At 37.2% G+C, this 25,605-nt stretch overlaps 1 protein-coding gene across 1 annotated transcript in view; it reads right to left on the bottom strand.

The window, feature by feature from the left end:
- LOC117331090 (plexin-B-like) overlaps positions 1-25,605 on the bottom strand; it is a 68,553-nt gene that overhangs the window by 7,302 nt on the left and 35,646 nt on the right. The window contains exon 2 of the mRNA XM_033889686.1: positions 23,031-24,089. Within this exon, the coding sequence (XP_033745577.1) occupies positions 23,031-23,582 (552 nt within the window). The 5' untranslated portion in view covers positions 23,583-24,089. The remainder of the gene's footprint in view (positions 1-23,030; positions 24,090-25,605) is intronic.

Here is a 25,605-nt window from a genome sequence, read left to right as displayed (position 1 = left end):
AATCTGATTGGTTTTATAGAAAATGGCTATAGAACATCTAACCAATCAGAAACATTGTTTTATATGTTTTTTGTTTGGTGAGATGTCTAGATAACAAACAATGCTCACACATGAGCGCAGCCATCTTGGTATACCATTTATATCTGCCAGTCGAAGAAGAGCTTCATTAATGAGAAGCATTTTCATTGGTCAATAAAAGTATGAATATTGTCATGTCAAACCAAAGGTTTTCATGCCAGTGCTCCCACCGGTCAAACAAGTGAAATGTAGAGAAGACTCCAATGAGGCCAAAGTTTCCCTTGGTAGGGACAAAACAACACCATTTGCCCAATACTTTCTGGACGGAGCTATCGCAGCCATTAAATGATATCTAATACTATCAGACAATATCAGATGTGATTCGTGAGCCATATGTCACTTGATACCATTATCTGACAATATCGGAACATTCCATTTGATATACTGATGAAAAAAGTGAAGTCACACTGTTGGATAACATACAGATATAAACCTTGTACAATGTCATCTGATGCTGTTGGAACGTATCACATATTTATTTATTGTATAAAGTCATGAAGCATTACTGTTCAACACATCCATGTATGTCCTGCAGACATAAGACCATGTTATATGACATGTACAAAGTGCATGTGATAATGTAACATATTCTGAAAGTCATGTTATATTTCTGTTAGATGTGATCTCTGTCAGAACCTAATTCCATGTATTATGAGTGGTGATGAAACAATTAAGGCTGCCAGAACCTGATTCCATGTACTATAAGTCGTGACGAACCAAGGCTGCCAGAATCTGATTCCATGTACTTAAGTCGTGATCTTGTGACCTGACTGAATAATGGCCACCAGAGCCTGATTCTCAATGTACTACTAGAGGTCTCACAGATCATGTGACCTGACTGAACCATTGAATCCATGTACTATTACACATGATCATGTGACCTGACTGAACCATTGAATCGGTGTACTATTACACATGATCATGTGACTTGACTGAACCATTGAATCTGTGTACTATTAGACATGATCATGTGACCTGATTGAACCATTGAATCTGTGTACTATTACACATGATCATGTGACCTGACTGAACCAAGGAATCCATGTACTATTACACATGATCATGTGACCTGACTGAACCATGGAATCCATGTACTATTAGATATGATCATGTGACCTGACTGAACCATTGAATCCGTGTACTATTAGACATGCATGATCATGTGACCTGACTGAACCATTGAATCCATGTACTATTAGACATGATCATGTGACCTGACTGAACCATGGAATCCATGTACTATTAGACATGATCATGTGACCTGACTGAACCAAAGAATCCATGTACTTGTGACCTAACTGAAACATTGATCCATGTACTATAAGAGGTGATCATGTGACATTTTTAGACAAATGTTGTACAATATTTGTTATTTGTTTTGCTGAGGTGAACACCATTTTTCATTACTGTCAAGAGATAGTGCGTCATCACTAGCACAATGCTGGGGAAGAGCGTGCTCAGCCAGAAGATGAAGAAGAAATGATACTGAACTTTAGGAACTCTATCTATTATCCCAAAGGGAAAAAACAAAAAAAAAGTTTTGTATAGAATTTGAACAGTTTTTATCATCAATTTTCGTCAGCACATGTTTATCTCGCTCAATGCTGATGAGTTTTCGGCACCAATACCATGTTAGCTATGTGCTTGCTGGATGGTTAGCTGCTTTCTGTCTCGGTCTGCTTTTAACAACCATTAATTTAGGAATTATCTGCATCATAAATACTTTTCTATGACATCTGTGTGATTTGCTGCTGTGAAAAAGAAAATATTTTTACTATATTGAATTAACTGTATATAGAGAGATTAATAACACAAGGAACAGCAAGTTGACAAACAATCATATTGAGCCAACAGAACATTAAACCTACACTTTATAGGTAATCTTATTTTCTCTAGCTTTCCTTTGCTAAATTTCATGGATTTTTCCAACAGCAACCAGCAGTTAGCTATGTAAGTCAAGTGACTATTGCCTCTGACACGCAACTTCTGTCTGTATTGTTGTCGCGTTAGGTTCTGTAATCTAAGGTAACTGGATTTGATGTTTTGTGTTCAGATCAGCCAAAAGCAGTTCATACAGAACTGAGTTTTAAACTGCTCACTAAAATCACTACTTACTTGTTTCTCAGTCTTCCAGCTCATTGTTTAACACTGTAGTACCTGATTAGTCTGGACCTGTACATAACACTGTAGTACCTGATTAGTCTGGACCTGTAACACTGTAGTACCTGAGTAGTCTGGACCTGTATGTAACACTGTAGTACCTGATTAGTCTGGACCTGTAACACTGTAGTACCTGATTAGTCTGGACCTATAACACTGTAGTACCTGATTAGTCTGGACCTGTATGTAACACTGTAGTACCTGATTAGTCTGGACCTGTATGTAACACTGTAGTACCTCATTAGTCTGGACCTGTATGTAACACTGTAGTACCTCATTAGTCTGGACCTGTATGTAACACTGTAGTACCTGATTAGTCTGGACCTGTATGTAACACTGTAGTACCTGATTAGTCTGGACCTGTATGTAACACTGTAGTACCTGATTAGTCTGGACCTGTATGTAACACTGTAGTACCTGATTAGTCTGGACCTGTATGTAACACTGCAATACCTGATTAGTCTGGACCTGTATGTAACACTGAAGTACCTGATTAGTCTGGACCTGTATGTAACACTGTTGTACCTGATTAGTCTGGACCTGTAATACTGTAGTACCTGATTAGTCTGGACCTGTATGTAACACTGTAGTACCTGATTAGTCTGGACCTCTAACACTGTAGTACCTGATTAGTCTGGACCTGTATGTAACACTGTAGTACCTGATTAGTCTGGACCTGTAACACTGTAGTACCTGATTAGTCTGGACCTATAACACTGTAGTACCTGATTAGTCTGGACCTGTATGTAACACTGTAGTACCTGATTAGTCTGGACCTGTATGTAACACTGTAGTACCTGATTAGTCTGGACCTGTATGTAACACTGTAGTACCTCATTAGTCTGGACCTGTATGTAACACTGTAGTACCTCATTAGTCTGGACCTGTATGTAACACTGTAGTACCTCATTAGTCTGGACCTGTATGTAACACTGTAGTACCTCATTAGTCTGGACCTGTATGTAACACTGTAGTACCTGATTAGTCTGGACCTGTATGTAACACTGCAGTACCTGATTAGTCTGGACCTGTATGTAACACTGTAGTACCTGATTAGTCTGGACCTGTATGTAACACTGTTGTACCTGATTAGTCTGGACCTGTAATACTGTAGTACCTGATTAGTCTGGACCTGTATGTAACACTGTAGTACCTGATTAGTCTGGACCTGTATGTAACACTGTAGTACCTGATTAGTCTGGACCTGTATGTAACACTGTAGTACCTTATTAGTCTGGGCCAGTAACACTGTAGTACCTGATTAGTCTGGACCTGTATGTAACACTGTAGTACCTGATTAGTCTGGACCTGTATGTAACACTGTAGTACCTGATTAGTCTGGACCTGTATGTAACACTGTAGTACCTGATTAGTCTGGACCTATATGTAACACTGTAGTACCTGATTAGTCTGGACCTGTATGTAACACTGTAGTACCTGATTAGTCTGGACCTGTAACACTGTAGTACCTGATTAGTCTGGACCTGTATGTAACACTGTAGTACCTGATTAGTCTGGACCTGTATGTAACACTGTAGTACCTGATTAGTCTGGACCTGTATGTAACACTGTAGTACCTGATTAGTCTGGACATGTATGTAACACTGTAGTACCTGATTAGTCAGGACCTGTATGTAACACTGTAGTACCTGATTAGTCAGGACCTGTAACACTGTAGTACCTGATTAGTCTTGACCTGTATGTAACACTGTAGTACCTGATTAGTCTGGACTTGTATGTAACACTGTAGTACCTGATTAGTCTGGACCTGTATGTAACACTGTAGTACCTGATTAGTCTGGACCTGTAACACTGTAGTACCTGATAAGTCTGCATCTGTAACACTGTAGTACATGTACCTGATTAGTCAGGACCTGTATGTAACACTGTAGTACCTGATTAGTCTGGACCTGTATGTAACACTGCAGTTCCTTATTATAGGAAGTACAGTATTTCACCAGACTTTATCAGGAAGTGTAGTATTTAACCAGACTTTATCAGGAAGTACAGTATTTGACCAGACTTTATCAGGAAGTGTAGTATTTCACCAGACTTTATCAGGAAGTGCAGTATTTGACCAGACTTTATCAGGAAGTACAGTATTTGACCAGACTTTATCGGGAAGTACAGTATTTCACCAGACTTTATCAGGAAGTACAGTATTTCACCAGACTTTATCAGGAAGTGTAGTATTTAACCAGACTTTATCGGGAAGTACAGTATTTGACCAGACTTTATCAGGAAGTGTAGTATTTCACCAGACTTTATCAGGAAGTGTAGTATTTAACCAGACTTTATCGGGAAGTACAGTATTTGACCAGACTTTATCAGGAAGTGTAGTATTTCACCAGACTTTATCAGGAAGTACAGTATTTGACCAGACTTTATCAGGAAGTGTAGTATTTGACCAGACTTTATCAGGAAGTGTAGTATTTCACCAGACTTTATCAGGAAGTGCAGTATTTGACCAGACTTTATCAGGAAGTGTAGTATTTAACCAGACTTTATCAGGAAGTACAGTATTTGACCAGACTTTATCAGGAAGTGTAGTATTTCACCAGACTTTATCAGGAAGTGTAGTATTTAACCAGACTTTATCAGGAAGTACAGTATTTCACCAGACTTTATTAGGAAGTGTAGTATTTCACCAGACTTTAACAGGAAGTACAGTATCTCACCAGACTTTATCAGGAAGTGTAGTATCTCACCAGACTTTATCAGGAAGTAGTATCTCACCAGACTTTATCAGGAAGTACAGTATCTCACCAGACTTTATCAGGAAGTGTAGTATTTCACCAGACTTTATCAGGAAGTGCAGTATTTGACCAGACTTTATCAGGAAGTACAGTATTTGACCAGACTTTATCGGGAAGTACAGTATTTCACCAGACTTTATCAGGAAGTACAGTATTTCACCAGACTTAATCAGGAAGTGCAGTATCTCACCAGACTTAATCAGGAAGTATAGTATCTCACCAGACTGAATCAGGAAGTGTAGTATTTCACCAGACTTAATCAGGAAGTACAGTATTTCACCAGACTTAATCAGGAAGTACAGTTTCTCACCAGACTTTATCAGGAAGTACAGTTTCTCACCAGACTTTATTAGGAAGTACAGTATTTCACCAGACTTTATCAGGAAGTACAGTATTTCACCAGACTTAATCAGGAAGTACAGTATTTCACCAGACTTTATCAGGAAGTACAGTTTCTCACCAGACTTTATTAGGAAGTAGTATCTCACCAGACTTTATCAGGAAGTACAGTATTTCACCAGACTTTATCAGGAAGTATAGTATCTCACCAGACTTTATCAGGAAGTACAGTTTCTCACCAGACTTTATTAGGAAGTACAGTATTTCACCACACTTTATTAGGAACTACAGTATTTCACCACACTTTATTAGGAAGTAGTATCTCACCAGACTTTATCAGGAAGTACTATCTCTCCAGACTTATCAGGAAGTACAGTATTAAATTAAAAAAGTAACAATGATGAAAAATGTTCCAGTCCATTCCGTTATTATTCCTGTTGTGGATTCTTCCTAAACACATGCAGTTACAATAGAATGTTAATACTGCTATACCTATCTTCACCAGCATATACCTATATAGGCTGCTGACCATCTGATACCACTGTCTCCACCATATACCTATATAGGCTGCTGACCATCTTATACCACTGTCTCCACCATATACCTATATAGGCTGCTGACCATCTTATACCACTGTCTCCACCATATACCTATATAGGCTGCTGGCCATCTTATACCACTGTCTCCACCATATACCTATATAGGCTGCTGACCATCTGATACCACTGTCTCCACCATATACCTATATAGGCTGCTGACCATCTTATACCACTGTCTCAATTATACCCTTACTACCAGTAGTTTTTGGAATAAACTGTCATCTGATAAATTGGGTTTCAAATTCATAAGGCTCTGTCTTATTTTTCTTCTTTTCAGTGGCAGTATTTCTTGGGGCATTGGATTGTAGGCCAGACATCTAATCAATCTTTTGTCCGACACAGCAAATATTCTATCGGAGAAATGCTTTTACATGTCCCTAACATACTCCTGTTTACTCCAACTCTGGCTATATATTATCTAATACAGAGGATACATACCAACCACAACAGTTTACAATTTCATCACAGCATCACAAACTACATTTGATTCAATTTTCATGAAACTAGACTAATATCTTAGTCTGAAACAAGACCTACAATTTCTCAGGCCCTCAGCTGATGTGACAAGATTCATCTTGGCAGTCACGGTATATCTTGTCACATTCATGTCTGATTTCACCAGGTTTTTGTACAAAATTGGTACAATTTGGCAACACCACACTTTAGTGTATCATTCTTCCATTAGAGTACAGTATAAGGTTACGATAATAAAACACAGGGGAGACTTTCTATAGGTCCACGCTGTTATACTTATATAACTGTCTTATATGCTATCATTATCGTATTTATCCACAAATAAAACCCTGTCCACAATTAAGCACCCTTCTTCATTGTTTTACAGGATTACCAACATGAAAATAGTCATTATAAGCTAATTGTGGCTCATCAATAAGCCCTAGCCCTCCCCAAAATTTAATATTCTATGGGAGGGGGCTTATTCGAGGATACATATGGTACTAAACTTTTACATTAGGAGAAGGGTGCTTATCTGAGAAAAAATTTGGTAGATTACTTTGCTCCGATAAATGCCATGGTTGCTTCAAAACCCCAAATGTTTTTAAACTGGTAGTGAAGGGAATTTTTGTCCTAAGTTCTTCATTAAGGAAAATTGTTAAACCAAATTTCACCATTTATTTGTGGTTACCATGGTAATAAAAGGAAGTACAGAGTAACACTGTCTGACCAATAACATCAATGGAAACAACATTGTTTCCTTTTTTCAGAACATTGTTTGTAATAGACTTTGTCCATCTGTACTATGTGGTCTATGCCATGTTTATAATAGATTGTCCATCTGTTCTATGTGGTCTATGACATGTTTGTAATAGACTTTGTCCATCTGTTCTATGTGGTCTATGACATGTTTGTAATAGACTTTGTCCATCTGTACTTTTTGGTCTATGCCATGTTTGTAATAGATTGTCCATCTGTTCTATGTGGTCTATGCCATGTTTGTAATAGATTGTCCATCTGTTCTATGTGGTCTATGACATGTTTGTAATATACTTTGTCCATCTGTTCTATGTGGTCTATGACATGTTTGTAATAGATTGTCCATCTGTTCTATGTGGTCTATATGACATGTTTGTAATAGACTTTGTCCATCTGTACTTTTTGGTCTATGACATGTTTGTAATAGATTGTCCATCTGTTCTATGTCGTCTATGACATGTTTGTAATAGACTTTGTCCATCTGTTCTTTGTGGTCTTTGACATGTTTGTAATAGACTTTGTCCAACTGTTCAATGTGGTCAATGACATGTTTGTAATAGACATTGTCCATCTGTTCTTTGTGGTCTATGCCATGTTTATAATAGATTATCCATCTGTTCTATGTGGTCTATAACATGTTTGTAATCGACTTTGTCTATCTGTTCTATGTGGTCTATGACATGTTTGTAATAGACTTTGTCCATCTGTTCTTTTTGGTCTATGACATGTTTGTAATAGACTTTGTCCATCTGTTCTATGTGGTCTATGACATGTTTATAATAGATTGTCCATCTGTTCTGCATGGTCTATGACATGTTTGTAATAGACTTTGTCCAACTGTTCTATGTGGTCTATGACATGCTGGTAATAGATTGTCCATCTGTTCTATGTGGTCTATGACATGTTTGTAATAGACTTTGTCCATCTGTTCTATGTGGTCTATGACATGTTTGTAATAGATTGTCCATCTGTTCTATGTGGTCTATGACATGTTTGTAATAGACTTTGTCCATCTGTTCTATGTGGTCTGACATGTTTGTAATAGACTTTGTCCATCTGTTCTATGTGGTCTATAACATGTTTGTAATAGATTGTCCATCTGTTCTATGTGGTCTTTGACATGTTTGTCATAGACTTTGTCCATCTGTTCTATGTGGTCTATGACATGTTGGTAATAGATTGTCCAACTGTTCTATGTGGTCTTTGACATGTTTGTAATATATTGTCTATCTGTTCTATGTGGTCTATATGACATGTTTGTAATAGACTTTGTCCATCTGTACTTTTTGGTCTATGGCATGTTTGTAATAGATTGTCCATCTGTTCTATGTCGTCTATGACATGTTTGTAATAGACTTTGTCCATCTGTTCTTTTTGGTCTATGCCATGTTTGTAATAGATTGTCCATCTGTTCTATGTGGTCTATGACATGTTGGTAATAGATTGTGCATCTGTTCTATGTGGTCTATGACATGTTTGTAATATACTTTGTCCATCTGTTCTATGTGGTCTATGACATGTTTGTAATAGACTTTGTCCATCTGATCTACATGGTCTATGACATGTTTGTAATAGATTGTGCATCTGTTCTATGTGGTCTATGACATGTTTGTAATAGACTTTGTCCATCTGTTCTATGTGGTCTATGACATGTTTATAATAGATTGTCCATCTGTTCTATGTGGTCTATGACATGTTGGTAATAGATTGTGCATCTGTTCTATGTGGTCTATGACATGTTTGTAATAGACTTTGTCCATCTGATCTACATGGTCTATGACATGTTTGTAATAGATTGTGCATCTGTTCTATGTGGTCTATGACATGTTTGTAATAGACTTTGTCCATCTGTTCTATATGGTCTAATTCAATGACATGTTTGTAATAGAGTGTCTGTCTGTTCTTTGTGGTCAATGACATGTTTGTGTAATAGTCTATCCATCTTTGCCATTATCTCCATGCCTCTTTCTTTTTTTGGGGGGGGGGGGGGGGGGGGGGGGGGATACTTCAGTCACCATTGAAAATGTTCCGGGTCCTAATACATCATGTGTCACATACCCTAGCCTATGATTTCCTTATTTCTACTTTATTGTCTTTGGTAATACATTCAGTGCCATCTCATTGGCTAGATTGTATTCAATATCTATTGAAGAAGAAGCAGTACCATGTGTATACAGTAGGTTTTACAGCCCATCAATAATTTATTCCTTGACAATTTTGAGTCAGACATATCAAAAATGTATGAAATTGAATTCATGAATTGTATATATTCTAATTCCAAATTCTATTGATGGAAGTCCTGACAAACCAATGCTTCCTTATTTTTTCTTTTCTTCACTTCTATTGCTTTATTTTTTATTATTCACAGAATCACACAAACAAACCACAGGGCCTGAAATGCTCCCAGAAATACAAAACAGCAAGGATGTGGATGAAGCTTAGATTGTGGGTCAATTCTCTATGTGATACCTACAGCATTAATATTTCTTTCTTCCCAAATCTTGGGTTGTTGACAAAAACCAAAGACATATTGTGCACATTTTTTATCAGAGTTGTCAAAGTTACACAATAAATTGTACAGTATAAGGCTGGTGTCACAGTTGGGGCCCAACACATGACTATTTCCTGGCCACAATAAATTGTACAGTATAAGGCTGGTGTCACAGTTGGGGCCCAACACATGACTATATCCTGGCCAGTAGGGTACCAAATATACGTGCACTTCAATGCAACACCAGGGGCAGACAATCTAGTTAGGGATACTATGGTAAACCAGGGGCAGACAATCTAGTTAGGGATACTATGGTAAACCAGGGGCAGACAATCTAGTTAGGGATACTATGGTAAACCAGGGGCAGACATTCTAGTTAGGGATACTATGGTAAACCAGGGGCAGACAATCTAGTTAGGGATACTATGGTAAACCAGGGGCAGACAATCTAGTTAGGGATACTATGGTAAACCAGGGGCAGACAATCTAGTTAGGGATACTATGGTAAACCAGGGGCAGACAATCTAGTTAGGGATACTATGGTAAACCAGGCAGACAATCTAGTTAGGGATACTATGGTAAACCAGGCAGATAATCTAGTAGGGATACTATGGTAAACCAGGCAGATAATCTAGTAGGGATACTATGGTAAACCAGGCAGATAATCTAGTAGGGATACTATGGTAAACCAGGCAGATAATCTAGTAGGGATACCATGGCAACACCAGGGGCAGACAATCTAGTTAGGGATACTATGGTAAACCAGGCAGACAATCTAGTTAGAGATACTATGGTAAACCAGGCAGACAATCTAGTTAGGGATACTATGGTAAACCAGGGGCAGACAATCTAGTTAGGGATACTATGGTAAACCAGGGGCAGACAATCTAGTTAGAGATACTATGGTAAACCAGGGGCAGACAATCTAGTTAGGGATACTATGGTAAACCAGGGGCAGACAATCTAGTTAGGGATACTATGGTAAACCAGGCAGACAATCTAGTTAGGGATACTATGGTAAACCAGGCAGATAATCTACTGGGGGACAACATAGAGTATCAGGCGTGCAGACATTTTAGTAGGGGACATCTTGAGATCAGAGGGTATAGACAATCTAATACATATTGTATGTTCTGGGCTGAAGTGACTCATGAGGCCAGAATTACAAAGTATTTTATCCACTTTCTAATCCTGGTACTGTCGCACATTATTCCACAATATTCCACTGAGCTATATTCTACCAAATCTTGAGGATTATGATAACATATTCTTGCACAGAGACTACAAAGAAACAATATAGACCATATGATATAAGACTGTTGAAAAAACATTTATATGAATCAAAATTGTGTAATGAATTTTAAATAGAAAGCTCATATAAGGGTAAACTGGTGTATAAAGAAATCACATAGAGCAGTAGATATTAATGTTGATAAGAGAAAATTGCAATTCATTAAGTACAACTACATCCAAACTGCTACTCAAAACTCTCATTCAACATCCCACTCTCTTATTAAACTCTCAATAGCCTACATCAAACTGCTACTCAAAACTCTCACTCAGTACCCCACACTCTTATTAAACTCTCAATATTCCACATCAAATTGCTTCTCAAAATTCTCATTCAATATCCCATCGATTCTGTTCCTTAATTTTCAATATCCCATATCAAACTCATCGTACACTGTAGCAATTAAATACATTCAGACACAACACTAACACATGAGGTCAGTCAGCTGTTAGAGTTGACCATTGACCCTTACTGTAGAGTTGACCATTGACCCTAACAGTCCGAGGGACCAGCCAGACATGAGGTCAGTCTGCTGTTGCAGAGTTGACCACTGACCCTAACAGTCCGAGGGACCAGCCAGACATGAAGTCAGTCTGCTGTTGTAGAGTTGACCATTGACCCTAACAGTCCGCAGGACCAGCCAGACAAGATGTCACTCTGCTGTTGTAGAGTTGACCATTGACCCTAACAGTCCACAGGACCAGCCAGACATGAGGTCAGTCTGCTGTTGTAGAGTTGACCACTGACCCTAACAGTCCGCAGGACCAGCCAGACATGAGGTCAGTCTGCTGTTGCAGAGTTGACCACTGACCCTAACAGTCCGCGGGACCAGCCAGACATGAAGTCAGTCTGCTGTTGTAGAGTTGACCATTGACCCTAACAGTCCGCAGGACCAGCCAGACATGAGGTCAGTCTGCTGTTGTAGAGTTGACCATTGACCCTAACAGTCCGCGGGACCAGCCAGACATGAGGTCAAACTGCTGTTGTAGAGTTGACCATTGACCCTAACAGTCCAAGCCACACATGAGGTCAGTCTGTTGTTAGAGTTGACCATTGACCCTAACAGTCCCAGTGACCAGTAACACATGAGGTCAGTCTGCTGTTGTAGAGTTGACCATCCTCCCTTACAGTCGGATGGACAAGACACATGAGGTCACAATCTGCTGTTGCAGAATTTGACCATTGACCTGTTTCCTGTACATGAGCTAGGAGCACCAAATACCAGTCATCCTAGCAATGATGTGGAAACTCAAATTCATTACTTTCCATTCAATTCCATTAGCTGTATATGAATGTCAATGCGATAAAACAGTATTGCTGATATAAAGATAGAACATTATAAAGCTCTGTGATACCATCAGTATGGCTGACTGCCTCCAGTATAGCCCACAGACAGACAGAAAACAAAACAATGTCAACATTTCCTCAGTAAAGTAAAAACAGCTGGCAGTTGGGTAGGATACAAATGGTAATCAAAATGATGAATGGTTAAAATAAATGGATTAATTTAATGTAAAAACAAGAGAGAGCTAATATCCTGAAATTAACAGATAACAGTACCATTGTGGCTATGCCATTAAAAAAGTTATTTGAAATAAGTAATGGAATATTACATGCAAGAAAAGGGACAATTTTGAATAAGAGGTACTTTTATAGACTCCCTCCCAAGGCATAATTGTTCCTGGTTCAATAGCCTGCAAATCATCTTCGATAAATGGTGGCAGCATCATTTATTTTGCGTTGTGTGTATTTGTCCACATATACAATCTTTTTTTATTATTGGATACTGAAATAGAAGCTGAAGAATTGCTTTTAAAGAGCTATGGTATTACGTCCTGTAGGCCATGTATTAGACTCAGGAAGATTGTCTGTAGTCCCAGCAGTAACATATTAGTCTCTAGGTAAATGTTAGTGACTCTCAAAAGAACCTGGGGTGACATTCACACAATCATAAATGACACCTATGGCCTGTACATGGGTCATAAAGGTTCAGAAGCTGGGAGACTCCCAATACAGAATCATCAATCAGTCGTAGATTTATTACACAGCAAACATTTCAAACATTATAATTAAATAAACAATTTCACATCAGCTTCTCAGTGCATAGCGTGAACAATTTTTTTTGTCACAGAAGAACAAATTAACAAATTAAATTACAAGTACCATCTTTTTTTTTTTCTCAAATTGATCATCTTTACATCCTCCAAAATGAACATTGTTCTGTTTTTGTTTCTGAATAATAGCATCCTAGAATTTTACTTTGAAAGTTAATTACACTTTAAAATATCAATTTGAATTTAGTGAAGATGCTATACGGCACCTAATCAAATTCAAACGATTTTCCTTCTCCCTAAAATATCTCTTAACAAGAAATTTCTTATTTCATCAATGAACATTGTAGCTGACTTGAGATAAACTGCAAGTGTTTGTGGAAGGTTTAACAGGGAAAGTGGGGAATTTACCAAAGTCATCAAGTAAATATTTCGCCTTCAAGCTGCAAAACAGTTGCTTTGCATATCAAGATAAGTTTGGGACCGATTACCAGACCTCATACAACATTCTGTGAAATACATCAAAAACATGTGCTCCAATGATTTCCAGATATAATCCTTTTTTGATGTGAAATCATATTTGAGTATCTGCCCTCTTTCGAACATTTCGAACAGAGGTGTGGAGAGAGAGAAAGACTGCTCCCTTGTGAGAACAAACTGCACGCCTCACCCGGTGTGGGGTAAGAAGACAAGCTTGGCACCATAATACAATATGTTATTCACATGCATTTCACAAGCTTGTCGACAGCTGCTGCAGCTGAAGGTTGGGTTATCTGTAGTTTTTAAGTACCTACACCTGGTTAGCTTACCCTATAGTTTGTATTTCATTTTTTACTGGACAGATGGACACATTTAATTCAATCTTGATTCAATAATTGATACAAAATGTATTGAAAGGACAAAAAAGAATGAAAATAACACTGTTTTTAAAACAAGAAGACAGATAGGAAAAGTTTAAATGCATGGTTTATGGGGAGTTAAAATATTAGAAAAAGAAGTCAATAGGGAATTCAAATATTGGAATGAAAAAGTAAAAAATGATTTCAAACAACTGGAATTATCACATCCAATGATTCGGATAGGGGTGGTAATAAAAGTTGAATATTGATCCCAAACCCCCAACCCATTGTATGACCTTGATATTCTTACACCAATACATGTATTACAATATTTTTTTCATTCAATTCATTCTTATTACTTTACTGCAGTCCTTCAATAGCAACAAGAATCTGTTATTGTCACTCAGAAATATCAAACAAACATGCAGCTAGATTTGATCATCCGCTGTTGTTGGAGAGGGAAATTCTGTGAATCTCTTAAAGTATGTAGTCCACCATATAACTTAATCATATAACAAAGAGGGAAGAGGGTAAAAACCTATCACCCTCAGTTCTGATGTAAGAAAGTGATGTAGTGTGATGTTCATTGTCGAGAGTCATCTAAAGAACAGGCTTTATATATATTGGAGGAGGTACCATAGTCTGAACTTTGATAGGAAGAGGAGTGAAAATATAGACATACTACAAAGGAAATCAATTAGGCGAGTTATTACATTGGTGGTGTAGTGACCAGACAGACTGACCAGACGGACTGACCAAGCAGGACCCTAGCTGACAGGGGAATCACATGTCCCTGAATACCCTGAAGATATATCAATATTTCATACAGACACAACGTTCTGGTCCTAACAGACAATGAGGGCCAGACACTGCCATAAGGCTGCTGTAACAATAATTATGGGCCAGAGTCAAAATCAAACTGTAAAACCATGGTAAGAAATATTGAAGTATTGGGTGTTTCTGATAACAAATTAAGATATAATTATTTACTTAACAAATCTTAATCAGTTAAATCATACTCTATTTTCATTCTATACATTGCTATGTTTTGCTATTACAAATTGACAAAATTAAAGCAATGTTGAAGTTATCCTCAAATAAGCCCACTATTGTAAAAGTTTATATAATCAAAAATTTGGGGAAGGATTATTTGTGAACCACTAACAGCTTACTATTTTAATATTGGTGATTCTGCAAAAATGAACAAGAACACGTTGTCGTCAATATCCCCAGTGCTCAGCTAAAGAAATGGAAAATTACACATAAATGTATACATTTGGCTTTTTGCATAAAGAGATATTTGATTTTTAACCATTTGTTTCTATGGTTATAGGAAAATGATGATGAATGCGAACCGTTCCATACCAAAAGGCACCACTAGACCACAACAGAAATGTATGCACTAAGTTTTGTGAAGTAATCTTTAACGGTTTTGGAGTTATGCTTCAGAAATGGTAATATTTATAAGGCTTAACCATTAGTTTCCATGGTAACAGGAAAATAATGAAAAATAAAAAGCACTCCATACCAAAAGGCACCAATAGAGCAATGCATGTACCAGGAATAGTTATCTTAAAACGGTTTTGAGTTGGGAGTCGGACAGACCGGAGCAAACATGCACGGTTGCACACAGGGTCAGACAGAGCCCAATTTAATACCCATTCAAATGCATTTCACAGGGGATAAGAAAGGGGCTATACATATGGTACAGTTATATTCTCCAGCATCAAAGTTCAGACCTCTTCATCAACACCAATTTAAAATTAAATCCCAAAGATAACTGCAAATAAAAATTAAAAAATGCACTTAACACAAGCCCATCATTATATGTAGCCATCATTGAGATAATGCCTAACACCTGCCACACAATTTACTATTTGATTAGAAAACCTATATTTAATTCAAAATCTATTAATTGTCTGTAAACACTGTGGTCCAGAGAAAAGCAGATTCTTTATTTATACAAAGAAACATGGAGTTCCAATATTTTTCCATGAAGAATGATTTTAGACATATTCCTGCCATCTTAGTTAGAAGTCTAGATGAGCACTGACAAGAAAAAGACTTACAGTCAAACTTCATTATGTCAAACTCTGAAGACCTGCTTAACTCAAAGTAATTCAAATTCAGTCTCAACAGTAAAATCTTGAACGCTCAGGATATCTTGGAGTGTTTCATGTCTCAACCAACTTCAACATACTGAGGTTTAACTGTATTTTTGATAGATATGCAATCTGCAGGACATCAATGAGCTAATAAAAACCACCATCTTATTGAATTGCTATGTATGTATAATACAACAATATTTAATGTTTTTTATTTATATTTCTCACTGATTTTACTTTCAAAAGAAGGACATCTATCCACCATTAGATAAACATTTCATCTTTTTTCCTTACACCTGTTCCTGATCTTCCTGAATATGTTCCCCCACGGACATAAAATATTTATGACCCCGATATATGTACAGGAAGTAAACAGCTTGTGGTGCATGTTACACCCATAGGTTTGTTACAATAACACTCGACAGTCACCCAAGTCTGCCAATTGGTAACTGCTGATAAATAACACTATCTGATTGGATAGGAAATCACATAGCATCAATATGCCAAAAACAACTTTCAAATTGTTTAAGATAGATTTATTGTGTAAAGCAGTGATCTGATGTAGATAACCTCCTAGAGGAGAAAGCTTCATTAAAACCCCAGTACATTCTACCAGTGTTTCCTGTATGATGTGGTATATACCGACTAATGATTACTCCATCACTACAGCTAGGGGCCAAGACATCAACTCAGATTTGAGAACAGTCTTACTACAGAACAATAAAATAATATTTGTTGATAGTTCCACCAAATGTTAGAAGATATGAATTAAATAATAAATTAATGTAAAGAAATAATGAGAAGAATTTTCTTTTTATCATTAAAAATTTAAAAACTAAGAATGAGGACATAGTTTTTTAGCTTGAAATGTTCACACAGTTATTCCTCCCTTGCTACTTTCAGAACTTGCTCAACAAAAATCAACCATCTATCTAACCCTTCATATCGGTACACATATAGACACTCAGGTAGTTATCCCCCTTTACTTTCTGCATCTCTTTGTTCTGTTTTATGGTGTAGAAATGCAGAAAAATGAATGTCATTGTCAACTAAAACAATAGTTTCAAGGCACAGAATTATGATACTTTATTAAAGCAAATGCATACCAATTGCTACTACCTTAGAAATCTGTACAATTATGAATTGAATAAGTATTTTGATTTCAGAGAGTTTTATGCGTATGACTTAAAAGCAATTCATGCTGTCTGCCTGTTAAACACTTTTCTGTAACTGTAAAATACCTGGCCATGGACAGTTTTTTTTTTTTCGGACACTTAGGACAGGAATTATTATTGACTGGTACATGGGCATGTGCACTTTGTGGCACAGTTTGGAATCTCAGGGTTGAATTTTATTACCCGTTACAAGAACTTAAAGGAGATTTTTACCAAACATTTTCTGTCATCAATGTAATTTTAATATCCCAGATGATGTAATTTCAATTCCCCCTATGACATTATTCCACATCGAGTACAAAATTTGCTAATTAGCTCTGATAGCCTCAGTTAATAACCTCCATTCACCATCCCAATCAATGCCCTCATTAACACATTTCAGAACCTCTGCTTCTTAATTCACTGAAGTTTCTGTCATGTTTTTACTAATTAACTCAAGTTGTTTCCATCTAGCTCTTCCATCATTTTTAACAAGTAACAAACTTTAGTACATGTGGCTTCTTTCATTTTTGTCTATTTAATGAGGCAAACTACATAATATACAAAATGTTACCCGCATTTTCAGTAAATTATACTGATCAAAATTTCGCAACTAACCGCTGAACGGTTATTTTCACAGGGATGATATTTTCACCATTTCGTATGCTTTTGACTTAGTTGCGAAATTTTGATCTGTGTTATGATAAAATTCCGGTAGATATTATCCGTGAAATGAACATTGATTAAGGATGTCATGGTATTGTACCGTCATTAACCGACTGCCTCAATTCATCCAAGGTTATTTAAAAAATCATAATTGTTCAGGACAGATGATTTGTCTGTATACAGCTGTAGCGGTAAAAATAAATCTCCGGCAACATCTCTCCTTTGACTTTGTAATTAAGCCTTGAAACAAAAAGGTCCTCTAAAACGAGATATCAAGATATCCTGTTATATATACATCCCTAGGTACCTAATCTAGTCAATTTTACCTCTAAAACGAGATATCAAGATATTCTATATATATACATCCCTAGGTACCTAATCTAGTCAATTTTACCTCTAAAACGAGATATCAAGATATCCTATATATATACATCCCTAGGTATCTAATCTAGTCAATTTTACCTCTAAAACGAGATATCAAGATATCCTATATATATACATCCCTAGGTACCTAATCTAGTCAATTTTACCTCTAAAACGAGATATCAAGATATTCCTATACATGTATATACATCCCTAGGTACCTAATCTAGTCAATTTTACCTATGTATAATGAAGGGTCAGACAGGTACATAATCGCTCAGGCTTTGCTTGAAATAACATTGAGACACATACTTTTCTGATTAAAACACTTACCTGTTACTATTCCCAGCTACACACTATTGTATAAGAGCAGCCATGTGTGTAATGCTAGTATGTAAGAGAATAGATAACTCATATTCACCAATACAGAATATATTAATCAACTCCAAGATAGAGGATGGCTCTCACCATCAACACCAAATTGGAAATACTTAACAAAGCTGAAAAGGGATCAAAATACAAAAATATAAATAGCAAATACATATGGATTAGCTTCAAGTACTTTGAGCATGATATCAAAAAGCTCAGACAACATAAAGGAAGCAGACACAGAGAATCCTTACAGTCCAAGGAGACAGAAACAAATTCCGAAATTTAGTACGCTATGTTCAAATGGTTTAAGTCTGTTTCTGTTGTGGGATTACCAAATTCTGGGCCAATATTAAAAGCCAAAGCGGAAGAATTTGCTGGTGTCTCAGGATTTAACAAGCATCCTGGGTATTACTAAAGCTAAATATCCCCTACTATACTGCCCCCGTTACAAATAGTAAAACTGACCTTGACCTTGACCAAAAACCCTGAAACTCAAACTTGATACCAACTTTCACCAACATACATTGGAGCATGGCTGATCAGAGCAGTGATGAAAATGAGAGGATGGACTGATAGACACACGGACACACAGACAGGTTGGGAGGAAACCTATAGTCCTCCTGGTTTAACCAATAGGGGCCGAACTAATAATATTCTTGCTTCAAATGATTTTATCAAATATTTCAAAAGCAGGAGAAATAATTCATATCTAATAATGGTTTTATATAATTCCTTTATCAGTAGAAAATATAAGAAGTCCTGTTTTAGATACAACTTATATATTGATTGTAAATAGTGAAGTTGGTTTGCTATGACAAATGAAACTAGTGTAAGAAATACAAACTGGTCCTGTCAAGCAATATAAAAGTTGCTTGGTCTTGTCAAGCAATATAAAAGTTGTATCTAAAAGAGAACTTCTTCTTTTTTTCTACTGATATAGAAATTATATCAAACCAGTATTAGATATACATGTCACCTTAGCTGTGAGGGATCATTTTTGAGGGGGCCATTGGCCCACAATTTTCCTGAATGACCCACATGATTAAGAAAAATCCTCTAAATTTCTATAAATTACACAACAGATAGCTCTTTTTCTTGAAAATGACCCATCCATTTGGTAAGTCAAAATAATCCCTGCCTTAGAAATACAGACTTCATATACTGGACATTACAGTAAAAGCTATACAGCTTCCAAACTTATAATGTTGTCTATTGATTTATATAAAGTGTACAAGTTCTAGACAACTTATACTGCATCTAATGGTATGAATATTATAGTCTTCATTAAAATAATTATTAAGTTATCTTTTGTTTTAAATATTAAACAAACATAACCTCTAAAACTATCTTTAGCTCAGAAAGTCTCCTGTATCATGTGGTCACCATTGGGGGCAGACCCTTCCCTTTAGTCAGGGGTTACTGGCCCTGCATGGCACCTATACCTATACCATGGATAGCCTAATCCTGTTATCTATGTTATGTTTATTTACATAACTCAATGGTTCAAAAATAGAAAGGCTTAATATGATTATCAGTTGCCCTTATCTCTGTTAATTTGTACATGTTACCACTTTCTACCTGAACTGATGATCCTTAATAAACCCTATTAAGACTAACTGGTAACATTGTCAAAGTATGCATCTATCAGCTTTCACACCTGGCCCATAATAACTTATTACCTGAATATCTACATTCTTTTCTTTTGTATCACCCCTTACCCATTTCTGAACAAGCTACAGTTTTGAAAATGAGGCAAGACTTGGCATCTCCAGATCTAGATTTTTTTTAAGGCGCATGTGCATGTGGGTTTATGTGAAATATATACTTTATACCAAAAGAAAATTTATGATAGACAAATTTATTATATGTTTCTGATGTAGAAGAAGTAATGAGGAGCCAAACTCAGTATTTTTGAAATTTGTAAGTGCACCGGACCAAGCAATGTTAAGCCTTTATAAATCTCATGACCTTGACTTTTGACAGAAGACATACCTAGGGATCTACCACAAGTCAATAAGGATATATGTTTAATTTACCGCTTAGAGAGATAGTATATTTACTTGTGCAAAATGAAGGAAACACAAGTCATGTCCATTTCCTCTCAGTTTGCCATAAAAAAGCAGGAGCAATGGACCAGAAAATTGGGAAGAGCATCTCACTGCAATTGGTGCCCCTGGTTTGTACTCAGTCCAATTATAGGCCGACATGTTTGTGGTTTGTACTCCAGTCCAATTATAGGCCGACATGTTTGTGGTTTGTACTCCAGTCCAATTATAGGCCGACATGTTTGTGGTTTGTACTCCAGTCCAATTATAGGCCGACATGTTTGTGGTTTGTACTCCAGTCCAATTATAGGCCGACATGTTTGTGGTTTGTACTCCAGTCCAATTATAGGCCGACATGTTTGTGGTTTGTACTCCAGTCCAATTATAGGCCGACATGTTTGTGGAATGTACTCCAGTCCAATTATAGGCCGACATGTTTGTGGTTTGTACTCCAGTCCAATTATAGGCCGCCATGTTTGTGGTTTGTACTCCAGTCCAATTATAGGCCACCATGTTTGTGGTTTGTACTCCAGTCCAATTATAGGCCGACATGTTTGTGGTTTGTACTCCAGTCCAATTATAGGCCGACATGTTTGTGGTTTGTACTCCAGTCCAATTATAGGCCGACATGTTTGTGGTTTGTACTCCAGTCCAATTATAGGCCGCCATGTTTGTGGTTTGTACTCCAGTCCAATTATAGGCTGACATGTTTGTGGTTTGTACTCCAGTCCAATTATAGGCTGACATGTTTGTGGTTTGTACTCCAGTCCAATTATAGGCCGCCATGTTTGTGGTTTGTACCCCAGTCCAATTATAGACAGACATGTTTGCGGTTTGTACTCCAGTCCAATTATAGGACGCCATGTTATAGGCCGCCATGTTTGCGGTTTGTACTCCAGTCCAGTTATAGGACGCCATGTTATAGGCCGTCATGTTTGTGGTCTGTACCGACATTCCAGTCTCAGAAAAATTCATACAATATACAGCCGCTACCATTTCCTCAAAGTGGCTTGTTTACTCAGACATCATAGACAATATAACCTTGAGTGACCTCATACAACATGTTAAATCAACGGTATTGTGTTCCAACTAAACATTCTGATGTAGCACTCTATTTCCACCCCAAATCTGTATAGTTGTCTGAAACTATTTCCACTTTAACTTGATGTTTTTAATTCTTATTTCAATTTTGAATGTTATTCCATATCTACATTTCTGGTGTCATAATTGGCATTCAAACAATCATAACAGAGTTTCAGACAGTTGTAATATTTCTGACCAAATTACATTATTGTGAGAACGCCTACACACATAGATAACCTTTATTTCAAAAAGAACTAATTTCCAGAATTTACGACAGATCTATATGCATTCATAATATAATAAACTTCTTTCGTAACAGTTTCTGCTGAGTGTGGATGACGACATTATATGCAATCTGTATGATGAAGTTTTGCTGAAATTCCAGTCATATCAGCTGAAAAAATAAGGCTTGACGCTATCTTTTTTTAGCTACTAGTCAATATCTATAATTGCCTGGATCTGTCCATACATTGACTTGTCTTCCTTATCTTCCTTCCCTGACAGGGAGCCACTTGTCCACTGACAGATAAAGACCTAATCATTTGTAATTCGTGTAACATTATTACAGTTGGGTTAGAGACAGACAGATGGTATAGGAAAGGTTTCTGACTGGGAGCATGCAGCCTCCCACCATAACCCTGATTAGAGTGTAGACATAACACACAATCAAATTGTCTGTAACCTCAATTTGTCCTTTTGATAACACACACCTTTCTCTTCCCCATTCATAGTAGCCTTCACCTCCAGGTACAGTAACCTCTGACCTTCACCTCCAGGTACAGTAACCTCTGACCTTCACCTCCAGGTACAGAACGCTGTTATCTCTGACCTACAACTCTAAGTACAGTAACACTGTAACCTATGCCCTTCACCTCCAGGTACAATAACCTCTGACCTTCACCTCCAGGTACAGAATGCTGTTATCTCTGACCTTCACCTCCAGATATAGCAACACTGTAACCTCTGACCTTCACCTCCAGGTACAGAACACTGTTATCTCTGACCTATAACTCTAAGTACAGTAACACTGTAACCTCTGACCTTCACCTCCAGGTACAGTAACACTTATATTTGACCTTCCACTTTAGGTACAGTAATATTGTATATTGTGTTTTACCCCAGAACAGTATCTCAACACAGTAGTCCAGTAGTAGTAATTACAAGCCTGCTGGGTATTGTTTACTTTACTAGACTCACTAAAAATAGTAACAGTGACCTTGACATTAACCTAAATACCCTGAAACTCAATTTTTTCTGAAATATTATGGTCTTTATCATTGTGTGAAGTTGATTGAAATCTCCCAAGGAATGAAGCCACTAGAACGCTGACAAAGACAGACGGTGAGAAAACATATAGTCCCCCAGGTTTCACCGATAGAGGACAAATAACTGTCTATTACATGCAATAGTAGAGAAATATACATACCTTAGGAGGGCAAGGAATAGGTTCTCGGATGTGGGATGGTCCAAGATTTCCATCGCCATTGAAGCACTCCTCTACTGTAAGGTTAAAGAGGCGGTCAGTTTCTGCCATGTTGTATCCACATACTGCTGATGGTCCATCCATGTCAAACTCATTATTCTCAAACACAACGTAAAGTTTCTCTGTCGATTCATCAAAGTAAGCACCTCTAGCAAAGTTATATTCAGGTTGACAAGTAAGCTCAATTTCTGTGTAGGAACTGAAAAATTTATCATGCTGACAAATTCGAATTACTTTGGTAACAAACATATACTCTATGGCTGACTTATATTGACGCGTGATGAAGTAAATAAAGCCTCCGTAAGGAAATCCGTACAGGAACTCAACAGGAATATCCAATCTGGCCTCCGGTATGATACTGATCCTGGTTCCACCCAATGAATCCTCATAGGAAAATTCAAGTGTCTTCAGATTTCTGCTACTAATGTGAGGAACTAGGGCACGATATTGCCTGTTGCCCAAGGTTGCTGTACGCTGCCCCAATGTACAAGGCATTCTTGTTCTCAACACCCGGAGCAATGAAAACAAGACTAGACTTCACTGGGTTATTTGGGACGGATGGCTTAAACAATTCCTTCACAATCAAAGAAATATTTTGCAGTTGGCGAACTTGACATATTCCATGAAACAAACTAATGCAAGAAATCAGAGTATTATCCTCGTAATCAATGGCGATTCCTTCAGAGAAACTGTTGGTGGACTTCTTTGTATCGTTACAAGGTAAATGCGGGGGAGGACAGTGTGGGTTGTCTACCCTTGGTCCCATGGCAACCTTTTGAAATGAACTAAGATCGGAAGTAAAACGATATAATGCATTTGTAGCGCCAACAAAAACATCCCCAGAATTTTTATTGACTTTTAAGTTTTGTAAAGTGGTGTCTTTGTGTAGATCTCGAAACGTATGCACAATGTGCATGGCGTTGGCCATCTGAACCAACCACAAGGCACACACAAATGTCCGTACTAGCAGCATGGCATCCATAGTCACAGTCTTCATCTAGTCTGAAACGTAAAAACAGAAAGATTATCTACCATGCATGTACAGTATATTCCTGCCTAACATGTTAATGCGACAGTTTAAATCCTAGCCCTATTCTTATTTTTGTATTAAGGTCCACAGTCAGTAAATCATCCTCCGTAAACACATCATTTACATATGCTCTACACGATTTATAATTATCTTCTAGAATAAACTTATTGAAATGTCAGTTACCTTTATACGTATTTAAGATTGATGATTTTTAAAAAGTGAAAATCCTCACAAAGTTTAAAAACTGTTTGACTCTGATGTGATATAAAAGCAAACAATAATCCTTCAGTTTCAAATTAACTGTCTGTTTTCAATGATTGTCATTCCTCAATAGCAAATTAAGTGTTAAGAAATATCTTCTTCCTTGCATATGATTCATCACCAACTACAACTGTCTCCATTTTGCAACTAGAAATGTCACCAGTTTACTACTAGAACTGTCACCAATTTACAAAGACAGTTAAACAGGAAAAGCAGCATTCAAGTTTCACATACAACGGTTAAATGGCATAATACAATGTATACATTGTGGGGGAAGACCTCTGTAAAGTAGATATCATAATGACGTGTCTTTATTTGGGAAATTAGAGGTTTGAGATAGTGGTAAGATCATTTGAAGGTTGAAATGTATTTAAATTTTACTGATTTGCATTGAGCTGTAGTTGGTCGATATATATGCTGAGTGGAAGTAATGAAGACAAATGATTAAAAATGTGTTTTAAAAAGTTTATGACATTACAAAGGACCTGAACAATTCAGCATTTTGTCAGTAGCCATGATTATTTGAAGACAATGGGTCTGTGTCTGGAAGAAATATTGTATTTATATAAGAAGGAGTATAAATCTCTTTAAAAAAAACAGAGGGGAGTGGGGGTAGAAATGCAAAATTCTTTCAGGGGGCACATTTCCACATTGTATTGATTATTCTTAAAAAATTTGGAAACGATCCATTGAAAACTGAGCGAATGCATAGCCGGACAATGTTTGTCAAAGAACAGTGTTCCATTTTATATATAAAAGGGGCATAACTCTCTGAAAAAGGGATAAAAATGCAAAAATCCTTCCAAGGGCATATCCCCACATTGTATTGGTCAGTCCCACAAAATTCTGAAAAAGATCCATTGAGAACTGAGGAAAGGCATAACTGAACAAACTTTGCAACCGACGGACGGATGGATGGACGGATGAACTGATTCCAGTCCCCCCCTCCCCCTCCCCACACACACACACACACACACACACACACACAATGAACCACCCTAAGTGTCAGTGATGTATTCACCTCTGAACATTCAGTGTGTGCAGTTTAAAATTTGTGAACAAACAAAAACTGTTCCTGTGCCTTACACATTTATTAATTATCTTGAAGCCTGTGTGTAAATTGATAAATTATGGAAATAGTCTGCGTTATGGGGATACACAAAGGGAAAGAATCCTGGCACCACAAAAGGGGGAGCAGAGCCATCATAATACAATGGCCGACATGTG

Source organism: Pecten maximus, chromosome 7, assembly GCF_902652985.1.
Source record: "Pecten maximus chromosome 7, xPecMax1.1, whole genome shotgun sequence".
Classification (NCBI taxonomy): Eukaryota; Metazoa; Mollusca; class Bivalvia; order Pectinida; family Pectinidae; genus Pecten; species Pecten maximus.
The sequence above is the reverse complement of the archived record's forward strand: the minus strand, read 5'-3'. Positions and strand labels throughout refer to the sequence as shown.